Source organism: Kogia breviceps, chromosome 2 (assembly GCF_026419965.1).
Source record: "Kogia breviceps isolate mKogBre1 chromosome 2, mKogBre1 haplotype 1, whole genome shotgun sequence".
Lineage (NCBI taxonomy): Eukaryota > Metazoa > Chordata > Mammalia > Artiodactyla > Physeteridae > Kogia > Kogia breviceps.
Genome location: NC_081311.1, coordinates 27442255 through 27461833, shown reverse-complemented (window position 1 = coordinate 27461833; position 19579 = coordinate 27442255). Strand labels below are relative to the sequence as shown.

At 36.7% G+C, this 19579-nt stretch overlaps 1 protein-coding gene across 9 annotated transcripts in view; it reads left to right on the top strand.

Annotated features, from left to right (window-relative positions):
• BTRC (beta-transducin repeat containing E3 ubiquitin protein ligase) overlaps nt 1–19579 on the top strand; it is a 189842-nt gene that overhangs the window by 97929 nt on the left and 72334 nt on the right. For 5 of the 9 annotated variants that reach the window (XM_059054098.2, XM_067024846.1, XM_059054097.2 and 2 more), the window contains 2 exons: nt 1559–1636; nt 18735–18824. In XM_059054098.2, the coding sequence (XP_058910081.1) occupies nt 1559–1636; nt 18735–18824 (168 nt within the window). The remainder of the gene's footprint in view (nt 1–1558; nt 1637–18734; nt 18825–19579) is intronic. The other 4 variants (XM_067024845.1, XM_059054101.2, XM_059054099.2 and 1 more) reach the window with 1 other exon arrangement.

Genomic DNA, 19579 nt, shown 5'->3' with positions numbered 1-19579 from the left:
TCTCCATAACTCTTTTCAACTCGTAAAACTGCAACATTCTACCCATTAAACAATAACTCCCCATTCCTCCCTTTGCCCAGCCCCTGGTAACCAACATTCTACTTTCTGTCTCTATGATTTTGACCACTCTAAGTGTCTTATATAAGTGGAATCATACTGCAATTATCTTTTTGTGACTGGCTTATTTCACTTAGCATAATGTCTTCAGGGTTCATCCACGTTGTGGTTTGTGTCAGAATATCCTTCCTTTTTAAGGCTGAAGATTATTCCATTGTATATATATATATATATATATATATATATATATATATCACATTTTGCCTATCCATTCATCCCTTAGTGTACACTTGGATTGCTAACACGTTTTAGCTGTTGTGGATAATGCTGCTATTAACACAGACATACAAATATCTCTTTGAGACTCTGCTTTCAGTTTTTTTGAGTATATACCCAGAATTGGAATTGTTGGATCATATAGTAATTCCTTTTTTAATTCTTTGAGGAACTGTTTCCCATAGCTGATGTACCATTTTACATTCCCACCAAAGGTGCACAAGGGTTACAGTTTCTCAGCATCCTCATCAATGCCTGTTATTTTCTGTTTTTTGTTTTTGATAGTGCCTACCTAATGAATGTGAAGTACCTTGTAGTTCTGCTGTTCATTTCTGAAATGATTAGTGACGTTGACCATCCTTTCATGTGCTTGGTGGTCATTTGTATATCTTCTTGGATAAACGTCTATTCAAGTCCTTTGCCTATTTTTTAATCAGGTTGTTCTGTTTTTTGTTGCTGAGTTTTTACAACTTCTCTCTATATTCTGGATGTTAATCCTTTATCAATAAATGATTTGCAAAATTTTTTCCCATTTTGTGGGTTGGCTTTTACTCTGTTGATATTTAGAACTCTGAACTTGCTTGCAGTTGAATTGTTGTTATTTCCCTCTTTTTAAGTATTTAAAAATCTCACTGACAGTTTTAGGGCCTTATAGCTGCTGTTTGAAGTGATAATGGCAAGAGTGGACTCTAATCGTAAACTACTGATAAATTTTATTGCTTTGAGCTAAGTAAGCACTATGCTCTTTTTAATAAAGAAAAGAAAATCAAATCAGAGAAAAGAGGAAGAGAAATAACTAATTGTTTTTAGGATCCAGACATGAGAACCAATCAAACATTTACTATGGTTTAAAACTAGTTATTTAAAAGAGAAGGCAATAATCCTGGTTTAAGTTGTTATCAGCTAAGTATAGACTGGAGCTTTCTTGTGTCCAGTGCCAAAGAACAATAAACTAGACTTATAATGAATATGATCTGTTAGGCAGTGCTTAAATATAGATGAAATACTTTTCCACCTAGATCCCTACATATATTTATTTATATACATGGGCATATGTTTTCCTTTACATAAGTGTATGTCTGTATGTATATAAATCTTCAAATGAACAAACACATAAATATACATGGTATTCTAGCTTATAGAATTAAAAATGTAATTCAGTTTACTCCCACAGAATAAGACTGAAGATAATGAGAACTGAATTAAAGCTTACTTTCTTTCACAGAATTCCTCAGAGAGAGAAGACTGTAATAATGGCGAACCCCCTAGGAAGATAATACCAGAGAAGAATTCACTTAGACAGGTATGAATTCAGTCTTACTTAAAAAGCTACCAACAACAAAATAAAAGACAGGAAACCCTCAATTTGCCATTTGTTAAGTACTGGATCTTAAATTAAGAGTACTCTGAAGTTGGTCTGGCTCTAGCCATCAATTTCAGTCAGTTACATTGTTTTCCCAATCATTTAAAAAATATCCTAGGGATACAAGTACAGGACAGTCAATTGTTTATGTGCAGTGAAAACAAAATCAAAGAAAAGTTTTCTTGTTTAGGAAGAATAACTTGAAGTGCATCTTAAGTGCAGGTAGTAGAATAGTTCTCTTTAAACCTTACTTTTCTATGAAGATTTTTCATACATTAAAAAATAATAATAATCTAAAGGGGTCTACCTATGATGAAGTTAGCTCCTTTTAGTCTAAGCAATATTTGTTTGCTTTTTCTAGAAGTAAAGGCCATTATTCATGACAACTTCAAAATAATTTTTACTCACCACGGTGCCCCCACTCCTCAAACTTTTTCTTTGAAAGTTCAATTCCATGGTGCTCTGTTTTTAAAAATTAAAGTGTTCAAAAATATTTGGTCAAAAAATTGGCTCTTCTCACTGCCTGTAGCAACCTCTAACATCTTCCATCTCTCACTGGCAACAAAAACAAGTTCTTACAGTATTGCCAGCAGTAGTAAAAATAATTTTATTTTATTTGCATTTATGGCATTATTCTAAGAAAAAGGAGAAGAGATTAAATATTTGTTGAGCACTTACTGTGAACCTGATACTTATTTTACTTCCCTCTCACAATAACCCTGTAAAGTTGCTAGATATGCTTTCCATTTTATAGATGAAGAAAATGGAGGCTGAGAGAGATTCCATGACTTGTTTATTTAGCAAGTCAGCGATTTGAAACCCAGATCTCAGTGTTGCCAAAGCATTTCTACTTCTGCCTTCTAACTCTATAGGTTGTAGACAGTGTTAATTTAGGGGAAAAGTAGTTGAAATTGTGACACTCATTTTTTATTTACTATATGTTAAAACATTTTTCGATGGGCAAAAGTTCTTTTATAAAAATAATTGTATGGTAAGTAGAATTGAATCAGTTCAGGAAACTTTGTTAAATAGCCAAAAGATCAGGGATTGATACTGTTCAGTTAGAGCTTTAACTATTTGGAGATAAACACCTGATCTATAAATCTAAATATATAGGACAAAATCGAATAAGATAAATTTGGAGGTGGAAACACTCTGCCCACTATACAGAAACAATTGTCAGAAAACAATGACATGACAAAAAGTTTTGGCAACTTTATTTAAGCTAACAAACGAATTTTCACTCTGCAAAGTTATAAATTAATTTTAATAGGCTGATCCAGATGGTCCATTTGGAAAATGGATAGGCTGATCTGTTGAAAATTAAACTAAATTTATCTCTCTCATACTTCAAACTGAAGCAAGAGAGAGAATCGTGCCTATTAAGTCCAGCACATACAGATGGACCAGCAGGTCACACATGGGACTAATCTGATTCATTTTAAAAATAAATGCATACATTATTGAATCATTTTATACTTGCAAGATCTGTTGTGTGCAGTATTTGAAATAATGTTGTTTTTTTCAGTGCTTTTTTAGCAGGTTCTCTTTACCCCCTCTGCTTTAATATAACAACCGTTTTGGGGTTTGTTTTTGTTTGTCCTCCTAGTGCTCCAAACTGATTTTTCTAATATCTGTCATTCAGTGTTGAGATCCAAGCTCTGGAGATTAATTAGGTCATGAGGCTTTTCCCCCTCCTTTCTTTGTAAAGGGTTTTATCTCCATTCTCTTTGTGAAGAGCATGAACTCAATGTTCTTGGAAAGAGAAATGGCCTTTAGAAATGGGGAAGTAGGAGATCCTCCTGGGGCCCTCGGAGTCTTTTAGCTTCTGGGTGTTTTAACAGCCCCATGAATGCAGATTTGTAAATTTATTGCAGTGCCATCTGGTTTTTTGCTCGAACCAGATTACTGTTGGCTTGTGTCTGTCTATTGTGGTGGTCACTCCCTAGGAGCTTGCCCTCTCAGTCTTAGGGATGAGTGATGAATAGCAGGGGTCAATAGAAGCGGGTCACAGGGCAGCTGTCCAGGATTGCCCTGAACTTGATTATGCCACCGCCAAGTTTTTTAATGTAGGATGTAGTATATAAGCTGTTTAAACTCCCTCTTTTCGCTAATGCATATGACAATAATGAAGTGCCATTTGCTCCTCCCACCGCACCTTTAGTCAAGTTATTATAGATAAAAAGACGTCAAAGCTGCCTTTTACCTAGTGTTGATGTAAGTAAGATTTGCATCATGTGGGCCAGTCCCTTGAGATTCTTTTGCAGACTATTTCTAATGGGGTTACAGGAACTCTTTCACCACTGATTTTAAAATGCTAAGTTATGTTCTAATAAATTTAGTGTTGTTTTAAACTAATTTTAGAGCTTAATATATTATTCTAAAGTAAAGTTTTACTATTGTTGATAGGATATGACCACTGCCTGTTAACTTGGAGTTATTTAACTACTGGAGGAGCTGAAAGAAGTATTATCATTACAGTTCTTACAGACATTAAAAGGGTAGAAGGGAATATTACAAATAACTAAGCCAAAAATTTGGCTTCTTCCATGATATGGACGAATTCCTTGAAAAACACAACTTACTGAAACCGAAACAAGGTGAAACAAAATTTGAATAGCCATATGTCTATTAAAAAAATTGAATTATCAAAAGGCCCATATGGTTTCCTGGTGAACTCTATCAAACGTTTAAGGAATAAATAACACCAAAATAGAAAACAGAAGGAAAGAACACTCCCTGACTTGTATTATGAGGTTACCATAACCATAATTCCAAAACTTGACAGAGACCTTAGCAGAAAAAGAAACTATTGAAGGAGAAAGTCACGAAACATTACTCTTGTGTCACCAAGTCATTTTGTATACCTGCTTTTCCATTTCATTTCCAACATCAGAAGGCAGTAGAGTTCGGGGGTGTGTGTGTGGGGGGAAGAAATGCAATGTATTCTTTTAATTTTCTAAGTTTTTGAATAATCTTCTGACATCTTGGCATTAAGTGTAAACTTTTATTTAAAGGACGTACAAAGTAGCTACAATTTTCTTTTTCCTTTTATTCCTAGAATATGAAGCCAAGAAAACCATAGCAAATGTGTTCATAGCTTTTCTTCATATCTGCAAACAAGGGCAAAGGCCTGGGAGGATACATGAAAGTACTCATTACTTTTTGAAAACATAACCTTACAACATGCAACTCCTTCTTTGCTTCACATTGGTGCTAATAGGATCTGTCAACCCTGCCTTTCTCTGTAATTGAGTAAATTGTGACCTCTGTCTAATCCTTCTCCCATCCCCCATTCCCTTTGTGTATGTGTCCACTTACCATCCTGAGAACGTGGGTAGTGATAAATAAAGCATTGAGTAGTACTCTCTCAACTCTTTGAAAGCAGCATGATGCCAGCCCTCTAGTTATATTTCTTTAAGTGTTTACGTTTTTCTGTATTCTTTCTCTTGTGTAGCTGGAACCCTGGGGATGCAAAGCCATGAGAGAGGCCAAGAAGCTAACAAAGTAGCTGTCTCCCTTGTTAGCTTGTTCCTTTATTCTTTAAAAACAAGATAAAAACCATCTGGCTCAGGGCATTACATTTTCCTCCCCCATGCACCTCTATAGATGGAGACTTCACCTGCAGTGAGGGTTTACATTGATTAGGGAGGGAGCAGTAATTCAAGCTTCCATCCTCTTCAAGGATACTTTGCAGTCTTTAAAGGTGCTGACCCACTGAGTTAAACTGTCAAGGGAGGATAAAAAAGTATCTTCATCCCAGGAGGTAACAGCTGCTAGGTTTTCAACACCTTGCATGCTGCTGGAAAAATGTCACAATTGTCAGCTGAAAGAAAAATGACTCTGTTGTCATCTTCTGTTAATGACTGGGCCTTATAAAAGGAACTACATAAGCCTTTTAGAAGGAATAAGTAGCAGTTTTCCTTTCCTACCACCTTCCCCCATCTCTCCCCCAAATTCCTATGTTGTTCTAAACATTACCTTGGAGTAGATGCACTAAAAACAGTGGTGAAGAATTTAAAACAGCCCAGTGTAAGCATGGAGGTCTGATTGGCATAGCTCCTTTATACAGTTGGCTGAGTAGGAGGAACAAGCACATCACTGACACAGAAAATGACATTATCGTGTGTATTAACAAAACAACAACAACAACAAAAAGTCATTCATAAGCCAGTGAACTGAGAGAAAACATACTGTATTTCTGCTCTTTGGAGGACAATTTGTTTTCAAGCAGCATCCAGATGGGTAAATACCACGACATTTCTTTTTTCAAGAGAGCCACTTCTTTTCTTCTTTAAAAAAAGGGGGGGGAGAGAAACTCACTGAATTTACTTCCTTTGATAGCTCTGTAATGTTTGTATATAATGGCATTCCCTTCTTTCTGATTTGATTGATGAGGGGGAAAGGTTTAATGAAGTCCCTGATATCAGGCAGACAGGTTTTTTTCCTATTTGTTTTAGGTTAGTCATTTTAATTGTATTGAGTAATTAGAAGGTACACACTGCCAAGGGAGCTTTGTTCTGATAATTGCTCAAGAAAATCCATTCCCTATCTGCCTTTGCTTTGTGTTAAGACATTTCTCCCCCTAGTGGCAATAGTAAGCACTTTGTCTTGGCAGTAGGCAAGGTGTAATTGCAATATGACAAACTATGCTTCAGGGACTATCTTGTAAATACTTTAGTTTGGGGTTTGGCATTATTTCATTATATATGTGTGTTTTTTCCCCCTAAGAAACTTCCTACCTCTTTTTTTTTTTCCCTGAAGTGCTTTGGGCTTTGGATGGAAAAAAATTGCCTGAAATGTTTATTAAAAAAAAAAAACAAAACCCGTAGTGCATCCTGGGTAATGTTTTGCAGCTTGACTTAATTTTAGTCATCTGTTTTAATTACCTATTTATAAAAATGCTTTTGCATTTGTAGACATTATTTAATACTTTGGAAGAAGCACCTCATTTGAAATAAATAAATAAATTGTACTTATTTTAAATAGACCATATAAAAGACCTTAAAAGTAATTAATGTAGGTCCCTTAAGTAAGACAAAAATGATCTTTCCAAGTCTGATGAAGTGATTTGTTTATTTAACTTCCCACTTTGGCTGAATCCTTCAGAGTCTAATAACTTTTTTTAAAAAAATGGTTTTTGCAATTTGTGTCTAGCTACAAAAACCCTTCTTCAAAAACAAGCAATTTAATAACCAGCTTTCTTAAAATTACTTTGAGGAAGGAAGACTGTATAGGGGGTTGGTGTTTTATTTTTATTTCAGTGTAATCATTCTTTGATAAATTGTGTAATCGCTGACTTAGTAGAAAAAATATTATTGAACTCCTGGGTTGTAATGACCATAAAAAGTGTATTTTCATATAGAGACTTGAGATATTGTGAATAAATTATAAAGGAAACAGCTTATATGTTGGTTGAAGTCCATATGGGCCTAATTTATTTTGTGTTCAGTGCTTAATCTGGATGTACCATTAAAAAGGTGGGAGGGGCTATTGTATCCAGTTGTGTGAATCCTTAAAAAATCTGCCCTAAGAGTGACATGGAATGAGATCAGATACAACTTTGCATCTGTTGAATGAGATTTGGTAGCATCATTGTGGCATTTTTAAAGCCCAGTTCCACCTTCCCTAGATGTCACTTTTTAGTTTGCTTTTTCTTGCCCACATTCTTGCTGGGGACTTGATGTTTTTATTTTATATATGTGTGTATGTGTGTGTGTGTGTGTGTAATCTGAATCTGATTATTTATATATATATGTAATCTGAAGGTCCTTGTGTACCCCTCCCTTTGCCCTAATTACTAACCATTTTCATTATAACTGTATCTTGTTTTGCTATAGGGCTGCTGAACAGATTTCTTAAGCAGCTTTTTGCAAGGTTAAAAGAATGCAGCCCGGTAACAAGTTTGTGTCATTTTAAATATATACCTTCTAGTAAATAAGGAGAAGTCTGGCAATCAATCCCTTTTAGTGTGTTATATGTTTCACCTGACAACTAAACCGTCTATTGATTAGCCATTACTTTGTTAGATAATCCTATGTCATTGAATCCATTGTAAAAAATTAAACTCTTTAAAATGTTTTACCCTAGCAGCAGTGTGAAAATTGAAAACTTGTTCAGAATTACAGCCTGCTTTCACAAAGAAGGTAGTTTTCAGCAAGGCATCTTACTGGTTTATGCTTATGTGCTTTATATGCAATATAAAAACATATTAAAGTACTCTAACACAAAACTCTCTGTCTCTGGTTTAGCAATGAAGCTATCTTTTCAGATGTTGCATGGGTACAGAACCTATCTTGCCTGTGGCTCTTATACTCACTAGTTTATTTAGCTGGAAGGAGTCTTATAATAGTAAAATACTGAATGTAAAATATTTGATTCTTTAGAAAGCCTTTTTATTCCACAGTGGTCTAAGGACTGTTGTCAGTTTTGGTTTACTAATCTAGGTGACTTCCTTTGGGGAAAAAGAAGATCATATACCCATTTTACAGATGGAATGTCTAGAAAATAAAAACCTATATATATCCTTACTCTAGAAACTCCCGCAGGTTCCCTAATGTTCCCCTGAGTGTGTTATACTCATTTCTGAGGGGAAAAGGAATTTTGGAGGAAAAATTAGTTTTCTACCTGCCATGACTATTTTATTCAAAAAAATAAAATAACATTTTTATTAATTAACTGGACAGACCTCTAATACTTTATCCCCTAAATATTAACTGCAGACTTTTATATTTTCATTGAAATAAAGTTTTCATACAGTGAATTATATAGATATTAATTGCATAAGGCAATAAATTTTTGATAAGTCTTTCCAATTGTGTAACTACCACCCCAGTCAAGCTATAGGACATTTTCATTACCCAAGAAAGTTCCCTTGTTCTCCTTCCCAGTTTCCCCACCCACAATGAATCAAACATTGATCAGCTCCCTGTCATAGTTTAGTTTTGCCTTTCTTGAATTTTATGTAATAGAATCATCCATGTTGGGGGTCTCACTATCACTCAGCATAATGCTTATGAGATTCATCTATACTTCTGTGTTTATCAGTGGTTTATTCTCTTTTATTGTACAGTAAATTCCATTGAATAAATATACTACAGTTTTCCATTCTTTTGATGGACACTTGAGCTATTTCCGTTTTTATAAATGAAGTTGCTATGAATGCTATTTAAACTTTTTTGGTGAGCATGTGTTAAATACTTTTTCATGTGCTTTTTGACTATTCACATATTTTCTTTTGCGAAGTATCTGGTTTTTTGCCATAAAAAAATTGCATTGTCTGCCTTGTTATTGAGTTCTAGATAGTCCTCTGTCAGATATGTGTTCTGAATATTTTCTCAGTCTATATCTTGCCTGTTTATTCATGGTGTGTTTTGATGAGAAGTTTCTAATTTTTGAATGAAGTCCAGTCAATCAACCCTTACCCCATGATTATGAAGATATTCTAGGTTTTGTTCTATTGATAGAAGCTTTATAAGTTTTAGCTTTTACCTTGAAGTCTGATCCATTTCAAATTAATTCTTAAGTGTATTGTGAAGTAGAGTTAGAGGCTCATTATTTTCCCCATACTTTTTTTTGACTGAAAATTTTTAAGATAGTTTATTTTTTTCCTGCAGTTTATTGTTAACATTTTATTGTGCTTATTTTCTGATTGTTTGGTTGGCTAGTATTTGTTTGCTCATTTATTGTTTATATTTTTAATTGAAGTATAGTTGATGTATCATATGTTAACAGGTGTACAGTATAGTGATTCACAGTTTCTAAAGGTTATACTGCATTTATAGTTATAAAATATTGGCTATATTCTCTGTGTTGTACAATCCCCATACTTTTTTATTCAGTTGTTTTGGAACCATCGTTGAAAAGGCTTTCCTTTCCTCCATTGAATTACATGGGTGCATTTGTCAAAAATCAGTTGGCTGTACAAGTGTAGTCTATTTCTGAACCTCCTGGAAAAGAGGCTGCTTGCTACTGTATGCAGAGCAAAGGGTAACAGTGGCTGAGGCACTGACCAACTCCTACTTCATGTCCCTGCATGACACAGAAGATGAGCTCAAAGTCCTCTATTTTTTTTAGAGGTGTCTATCCTTGCACCAAATATTACACTGTCTTGATTGTAATTTTAATAATTCTTGAAATCAGGTAATGTGAGTCCTCCACATTTTATTTTATTTTTTTATTTTTTATTTTTTTTGCTATACGCAGGCCTCTCACTGTTGTGGCCTCTCCTGTTGTGGAGCGCAGGCTCAGCGGCCATGGCTCACGGGCCTAGCTGCTCCACGGCATGTGGGATATTCCCAGACCGGGGCACAAACCCATGTCCCCTGCATCGGCAGGCGGACTCTCAACCACTGCGCCACCAGGAAAACCCCACATTTTAATTTTTAATATTGTTTTGGCTATTCTAGGTACTTTACACTTCTATGTAAATTTTAGAATCAAGCTAGAATTTCTATTAGAAGTCTGTGGGGTGTTGATTTGGATTTTTTTTTTTTTTTTTTTTTTTTTTGCGGTATGCGGGCCTCTCACTGTTGTGGCCTTTCCCGTTGCGGAGCACAGGCTCCGGACGCGCAGGCCCAGCGGCCATGGCTCACGGGCTTAGTCGCTCCACGGCATGTGGGATCTTCCCGGACCAGGGCACGAACCCGTGTCTCCTGCATCGGCAGGCGGATTCTCAACCACTGCACCACCAGGGAAGCCCGATTTGGATTCTTTTGAAACTATATATTCACTTGAGTAGAATTAACCTCTCAATAATATTGAGTCTTCCAGTGTGCAGACAGGGTCTGTATCTCTGTTTGTCTTTTTAAATTTTTCTAAGCAATGTTTTTTAGTTTTCAGTGTACACTTCTTGCACATAGTTTGTTAGATTTATTCCTAAGTATTTAATGTTTGTCAGTGCTATTGTAAACTTTTCTCATTCTCTGTTTGTTGCTAGATTATATAAATGCAATTGGTTTTTGGCTGTTGACCTTGTTTCCTATCATTTGTGAATAAAGAGAATTTTATTTTTTCTTTTCCAACCTATTTGCCTTTTGTTTCTTTTTCTTGCTTTATTTGAATGGCTAAGGCCTCCCTGTAATGTTAAATAAATGTGGTAAGAGGACATCTTCACCTTGTTCCCAGTTGAGAGAGAGTATTACGTCTTTTACCACTAAGTATGATGTTAGTTGAAATTTTTTAGTTGCCCTTTATGGGATTGAAGAAGTTTCCTTTTATTCCTAGCTTGCTGAGGTCTCTTTTTTAAAAAATCATGAATGGGTGTTTAATTTTGTCAAATTCACCTCCCCATTCTATTAATATGGAGAATTACATTAATTGACTTTATTAAGAAGTTTTGTGTCTGTGTTCATGAGGGATATTGGTCTGTAGGTTTTTTTCAAATGTCTCTGTCATGTTTTGGTGTCAAGGTTATGCTGGTCTTATAAAATGCGTTGGGAAGTCTTTCCTTCCTCCTCCATTTTCTAAAAGTGTTTGTACATGATCCTGATGTTCTTCTTCCTTAATATTTAACAGAATTCACCAGTGAAACTGTCTGAGCCAGAAGTTTTCTTTGTGCGAAGTTTTTTTTTTGTAATTTATGTGGAGTGGTTTTTAATAATTTCAACTTCTTTAATAGATATAGAGCCGACTAGATTTTCTATTTCTTGTGTCAGTTTTGGTAATTTGTGTCTTTCAAGAAATGTGTCCTATTTTATTCAACAGATTGTAAACTATTAATATATTTTATTTTATTTTAATACTCTTCCATTTTGGGTCAATGAGAGCCCATTTAGGCTGGCATCTATGCTCCTCTGATGTATGTCCAACATTCCCTGAGTGTTTCCAGGTTCATCTTGTATTTACCCTGTCCAACCCTGGAATCAACCATTTCTCCAGGGAACTATGGTTCCTTTTAGTGAAGAATGGTATTTAGAAGCCAAGATTTAAGCATTAACTTTTATTTTACATCTATATTATATGTGTTGAAAACCATGAGTTCACACTGATACCTCCAGTTCCAGTATAGTGACACAGAGTTTGTTTTAGATTTCTCCCTCTACATATTTGTAATTCTCTTTTCTAATGGTAAGAAACCTGGGGTTTTTTCCTTTTTGGCACTTAAAAAAATCATGTTCCCCAGGGAATTCCGTGGTGGTGTAGTGGTTAGGACTTGGCGCTTTCACTGCCAAGGGCCCAGTTCAGTCCCTGGTCGGAGAACTAAGATCCTGCCCGCAAGCCATGAGGTACAGCCAAAAAAAAAAAAAAAATAGTGTTCCCTTGTCTTCTAACCTTCATTGTTTATGGTGAAAAATCTGCCATTATTTATATTGTTACTTCCATGTATGCAGCATCCCTTTTTTCTTTGGCTGCATTTAAAGTTTTGTCTTTGTTATTGGTTTTCAGCAGTTTTGACTGTGTTGGGCCTAGGTCTTGTTTTCTGACTTTGGGTTTTTTTGTATTAATCTTCTGGGGTTTGCTTATCTTAGATCAGTAAGCCAATGGTTTTCACCAAATTTTAGAAATATTTGGTCACTATTTTTATAACTTTTTGTGCCCCATTCTTGCCTCTCTTCTGGGTCTCCAGTTACACAATGTTAGAGCATTGAAAATTGTCCCACAGGTGGCTGAGACTCTGTTCTTTTTTTCTTTTACTCTTTCTGTTCTTCAGATTATTTCAGTTGAATCTGTCTCTGAAGTTCATTGGCCTTTTCTTCTGCCATCTCCAACCTGCTTCTAAGTCCATCCAGTAAATTTTTAATTTTTAGAATTTGTGTGGTTCATTTTAGTTTTTTAAGGGTGAAAATTTCCATCCGTTTACTCATTGTGATTGTATCTTTCTTTAAGTTGTTGAACATATTTGTTATAGCTTCTGTAGAGCCTTTATGTACTGATTCCCATAACTAGATCATCTCGGGGTCATCTTCTATTGATTTCTTTTTCTCTTTACTATGGGTCCCATTTATTTTCTTCTTCTCATGTCTAGTGTTTTTGATTGTATAATGGACATTATAAACAATACATTGTGGAGACTCTGGTTTCTTTTATCTTCCTCTGATTATCTTACTGGCTGACCACTGTGACTTCATACAGTCTTGGTTTATGTTTCTTAGGGCAGGTGTGTTTTGGTTTTGACCTTAGTCCTGAGGCACATCCCTTAGTTCTGAAGACTTACTCTTTAGTCTAAATGCAGGGTCTTTCTAAGTTTTCAATGGAAAGTTTGAGATGCTTATTAAGACCCTCTAATTCAGTAGGAATCAAATTCAAAACCTTGTCTCCCCTCATGGGCAGCAGCTGGAGTCTCTGTTCAGATCTTTCAGTCTTCTTTTACTTACCATTGGAATATTTGGAGTCTCCCATTTATGTAAGTAGTTTGAGGGTTAGCCATGGATTTGAGGAAATTTATATGCATGTTTTTTTTTTTTTTTTTTTTTTTTTTTTTTTTTTTTTTTTTTTTTTGCGGTAAACGGGCCTCTCACTGTTGTGGCCTCTCCCGCTGCAGAACACAGGCTCCGGACGCGCAGGCCCAGCGGCCACGGCCCACGGGCCCAGCCGCTCCGCGGCACGCGGGATCCTCCCGGACCAGGGCACGAACCCGCGTCCCCTGCATCGGCAGGCGGACTCTCAACCACTGCGCCACCAGGGAAGCCCTATATGCATGTTTTGATGCTTCCTCCCTACCCTGTCTCTTTCTATTTTCTATTTTTCTTCTCAATTTCTAGCCACTATGGCTGCCCTGAACTCCATCTTCTGACATCTCAAGCTGATAGGCTGTGGCTTTCTAACTGAATTTTAGTCACCCTGCACCAAATAGCCTCTTGAGTACCCTCAGGGAAAAAGCATGTAAACATGGATCTTACCCAGTGTGATTCTCCTTTTTCAAAGTCAGTCCATATCTCCCCCCAATTTCTGCCTACTTTTGGTCAACCTCTAGTGCCTTTGTTATTTTAAATATTTTTTCCATGGTTTATAATTGTTACCTGAGAAGGAGTTAATTCTAATACAAACATCTCTGCCATTATTGGAACCAGAACTCTTTGACTTAAAGTTTTATTTTATTTAGTATATATCAATTGCTTGATAAATGTCTTAAAAACACATTCAGTTTCATTTTTTAAAAATTGTGTTGTCAGATGACATAAATCACAGCAAGATCCTTTTTGACCCACCTCCTAGAGAAATGGAAATAAAAACAAATATAAACAAATGGGACCTAATGAAACTTAAAAGCTTTTGCACAGCAAAGGAAACCATAAACAAGACGAAAAGACAACCCTCAGAATGGAAGAAAATATTTGCAGATGAAGCAACTGACAAAAGATTAATCTCCAAAATTTACATGCAGCTCAATATCAAAAAAAACCAAACAACCCAATTCAAAAATGGGCAGAAGACCTAAACAGACATTTCTCCAAAGAAGGTATGCAGATTGCCAACAAAACACATGAAAGGATGCTCAACATCACTAATCATTAGAGAAATGCAAATCAAAACTACAATGAGGTATCACCTCACACCAGTCAGAGTGGCCATCATCAAAAAATCTACAAACAATAAATTCTGGAGAGGGTGTGGAGAAAAGGGAACCCTCTTGCACTGTTGGTGGGAATGTAAATTGATATGGCCACTATGGAGAACAGTATGGAGGTTCCTTAAAAAACTAAAAATAGAACTGCCATATGACCCAGCAATCCCAGTACTGGGCATATACCCTGAGAACTCCATAATTTAAAAAGAGGCATGCACCCTGATGTTCATTGCAGCACTATTTACAATAGCCAGGACATGGAAGCAACCTAAGTGTCCATTGACAGATGAATGGATAAAGAAAATGTGGCACATATATACAGTGGAATATTACTCAGCCATTAAAAAGAAATGAAATTGAGTTATTTGTAATGAGGTGGATGGACCTAGGGTCTGTCATACAGAGTGAAATAAGTCAGAAAGAGAAAAACAAATACTGTATGCTAACACATATATATGGAATCTAAAAAAAAAAAGGTTCTGAAGAACCTGGGGTCAGGACAGGAACAAGATGCAGACATAGAGAATGGACTTGAGGACATGGAGAGGGGGAAGGGTAAGCTGGAATGAAGTGAGAGAGTGGCATGGACTTATATATACTACCAAATGTAAAATAGATAGCTAGTGGGAAGCAGCTGCATAGCACAGGGAGATCAGTTTGGTGCTTTGTGACCACCTAGAGGAGTGGGATAGGGAGGGTGGGAGGGAGACACAAGAGGGAGGAGATATGGGGATATATGTATATGTATATGTATGGCTGATTCACTTCATTATAAAACAGAAACTAACACACCATTGTAAAGCAATTATACTCCAGTAAAGATGTTAAAAAAAAAAAATTGTGTTGTCGGGACTTCCCTGGTGGTCCTGTGGTAGAGAATCTGCCTTCCAGTGCAGGGGATGCAGGTTTGATCCCTGGTCCAGGAACTAAGATCCCACATGCCACAGGGCAACTAAGCCCGCACGTCACCACTACTGAGCTCGTGCGCCTCAGCTAGAGCCCATGTGCTGCAAACTACAGAGCCCACGCACTCTGGAACCCGTGTGCCACAAATACAGAGCCCACTTGTCCTGGAGCCTGCATGCCACAGCTAGAGAAGAAATAAAACCCACACACCACAACTAGAGAGAAGCCCACACGCCGCAGTGAAGAGCCCATGTGCCACAATGAAAGATCCCACATGCCTCAACGAAGATCCTGTATGCCACAACTAAGACCCAACACAGCTAAAAATAAATAAATCTTTTAAAATTGTGTTTTCTGTACATGAACAGTGTTTGTGGTATTAGCAGTTGCAAAAGAAGTACTGAACCTGAGTCCAGAATGTATTAGTACATGTCCCAATAGTGCCTGTACACTAATGTCAAGTGATCGTTTATTCTTTTAAAATATGTGTTTGAAATAATTTCAACTTAAACAATATAAGAATAAAACAAATGGATAAATTTTTTAAAGTTTAACTTGTTTAAATGGAAAACCAAATTTGTTATTTTTCCCTATTTTCTTAAATTTTATTCTTGTCTGTTTACTCTTTTCCAAAGAATGATAATTGACCAAAAATGAATTATTTAAAATATCTATGCATCCATTGCTAATATAAATAAATACATAAATGAATAAGTAAACAAACAGGGGAAGAACTATAGCGCTTCCTTAAGAAGAATTCCAATTAATAGATGTAGATGGAAAGAGAAATTTAAAAGTCACCATTAGAACACCACAGTAAAAATTACAACAGGCAAAATCCACCAGTATGCTACAATTAGCAGGCAAAAGTTGAAGCAGGAGCAAAATATTTGCATAGTCTTCAAGTATTTCCCACAATATATTTAGTAATTTCTAAAGGAAAAATAATAAGCTTATAATAGAGAATCTTGGCAGACACAACCATAGGCAAGTGGTCAAGGTTAATATCACCAGAAACACTCAGCAACATACCTCTTGACTTGATGCATTGAGAAGGGCATATCACCTCTGTTGTATCCTTCCCAATAATGTGTAACCTCAATCTGATCATGAGAAAACATGAGACAAACCCAAACAAAGGGACATTCTGTAGATTAATCAGTACTCTTCAGAAGTGTCAGAATCATGAAAGACAAGCAAAGACTGAGGAATTATCACAGGTTAGAGGAAACTAAGGATACACAGCAACTAAATGCAATGTGGGATCTTGGATTAGATCCTGAACAGAAAAAGGATGTTAGTGGAAAAACTGGTGAAACTCAAATAAGTTCTTAACTTTATATTGTACCAAGGTTAATTCCTTAGTTTTGATAAATGTTCTGTGGTTGTGTAAAACATCAACATAAAGGGAAGCTGGGGGATTTCCCTGGTGGTCCAGTGGTTAAGAGTCCAGCTTCCAATGCAAGGGACGCGGGTTCGATCCCTGGTGGGGGAACTAAGATCCCACATGCTGCAGGGCAACTAAGCCCACGCGCTGCAACTATTGAGCAAGTCCACGCACTGCAACTATTGAGCAAGCCCACGCACTGCAACTAGAGAGCCCACGTGCTGCAACTAGAGAGCCCCCGTGTGCCACAACTAGAGAGAAGCCCATGCACCACAGCTAGAGAGGAGCCTGTGCACCGCAACGAAAGATCCCGTGTGCCACAGCTAAGACCCGATGCAGACAAAAATAATAAATAAATATATTTAAAAACATAAAGGAAAGCTGGGGAAGGGTATACAGGAACTCATATCTATTTTTGCAACTATTCTGTAAATCTAGAATTTTAAAAACTTGATTCTTTCTTATTATTGGTTATAAGAGATCGCCCACGTCTTAAGAGTTTTCTCTTTAATTTCAACACACATATTTATAACAGTAGTTCTCAAAGAGTGTTCTTAGACCAGCAGCATTAACATCAGCTGGGGACTTGTTAAAAATGCATATTCTCAGAAGCTCTGGTGATGGGACCCAGTGATCTGTGTTTTAACAAGCCCAGATGATTCTGACATGCACCATTGTTTGAGAGCCGTGACATGTACTATCAGTAAAAACTTAAGACTAAAAGGAAACATTTTAATTAATATATTGGCAAGTTTGATTACAATAAAGTATAACCAGTGTTTTTTTTGAACTGTGGTAAAATACATGTAACATAACATTTACCATCTTAACTATTCTTAAACATACAGTTCGTGATATTAAATACATTCACATTGTTTTGTAATAGTCACCACTATTCATCCACATAACTCTTTTTAAAAATTTTTTTTAAATTTTATTTTTGGCTGCATTGGGTCTTTGTCGCTGTGCGCAGGCTTTTCTCTAGTTGCGGTGAGCCGGGGCTACTCTTTGTTGTGGTGCATGGGTTTCTCATTGCAGTGGCTTCTCTTGTTGCCAAGCATAGGCTCTAGGCACATGGGCTTCAGTAGTTGTGGCTCACGGGCTCTAGAGCACAGGCTCAGTAGTTGTGGCGCACTGGCTTAGTTGCTCCGTGGCATGTGGGATCTTCCTGGAACAGGGCTCGAACCCATGTCCCCTACATTGGCAGGCAGATTCTTAACCACTGCGCCACCAGGGAAGTCCTATCCACATAACTCTTAACGTCTTGTAAAACTGAAACTCTGTACTCATTAAACAGTAACTCCCTATTCCCCGCTTCTCCCAGCCCCTGGCAGCCACCATTCTATTTTCTGTTTTGACTATCTAAGTGGAATCATACAGTGTCTTTTTGTGACTGGGTTATTTCACATAGCATACCGTCCTTACGTTTCATCCATGTTGCAGTAAATGTCAGAACTTCTTTCCTTTTTAAGGCTGAATACCATTCTACTGTATGTATATACCACATTTTGCTTACCCATTCATCTGTCAGTGGACACTTGGGTTGCTTCCACATTTTAGCTATTGTGGATAATGCTGCTATGAACATGGATGTACAAGTATCTCATCAAGACTCTGTTTTCAGTTCTTTGGGGTATATACTCAGAATTGGAATTGCTGGATCATATGGTAATTCTATTTTTAATTTTTTTGAGGAACCGCCACTATACTGTTTTCCACAGTGGCTGTACCATTTTACATTCCCACTAACAGGGGAATGTAAGGGTTCAAATTTCTCCACATTTTCACCAACACTTGTTTTCTGGTTTGGTTTGGTTTTGTTAATAGTAACCATCCTAATGGGTGTAAGGTGGTATCTTATGGTAGTTTTGATTTGCATTCCTCTCATGATTAGTCATGTTGAGAATCTTTTCATGTGCTTTTTAGCCATTTGCATATCTTCTTGGATAATCTCTGTTCAAGTCCTTTGCCCATTTTTGAATAACTGACACCCCTACCTTTCGTATATACAGTAAAGTCACTGCTGCTCACATACTTGTTCATGAGCACATCAGTGGCACTTTTGGGCTCTCACTTTCTTTACCGCCCCCTGTCTACCTCGTCCCGCAGCTCCCATAAATCTGGTATTTACACATAGGATCTATTTGTGTGTTGATTTTGAGAAATAAGGCAGAATTTGAAAACTACACGACAGTATTTCAGTATTTAAACCTATTTCCAAAAAATTCTCTTTACAGACCTACAACAGCTGTGCCAGACTCTGCTTAAATCAAGAGACAGTATGTCTAGCAAGCACTGCTATGAAGACTGAAAATTGTGTGGCCAAAGTAAGTAATATTACGCATCAATATATATTATACCACATCATAATAATGGTTTATCTATAGACATCTTTACTCAGTATTGCTATTAAAGACTATTATAGGATTTTTAAATATTTATTTATTTTATTTTTATTTATTTGGCTGCGCTGGGTCTTAGTTGTGGCGTGTGGGATCTTTCAGTTGCGGCACGTGGGATCTTTAGTTGCGGCATACAAGCTTTTTATCTTTAGTTGGGCATGCAGGATCTAGTCCCCTAACCAGGGATTGAAACCAGGGCCCCTGCATTGGAAGCACAGAGTCTTAACGGCTGGACCACCAGGGAAGTCCCTATTTTTAAAAAGAATGTAGGAGGCATCATTTTATCCAAAGCAGATTGCAAGTTGGAGTTTCTTTCTCTTCAGTTGCAGGAGAAGTTTTTGATTATGTGTTCTGGTCACACTTTAGTGTAATTCACATTTGTTGCTTGACAGTAGTTATGGATTATTACAGATAAGATTTGTGTGGGACTTCCCTGGCTGTCCAGTGGTTAAGACTCCTTGCTTCCACTGCAGGGGATACGAGTTCGATCCCTGGTCGGGGAACTAAAGATCTCGTGTGGCACAGCCAAAAAAAAAATATTTGTATAAAAAAATATACAGTTATTCTCATAAGTTTGTTGATGGTTTTAAAATGTAATAAGTATAGAGTATACCATTGTAGGATTGTGAAATATGCTATAGAAAATCCAATTATTATATCACTATTATTATTTATTGAGC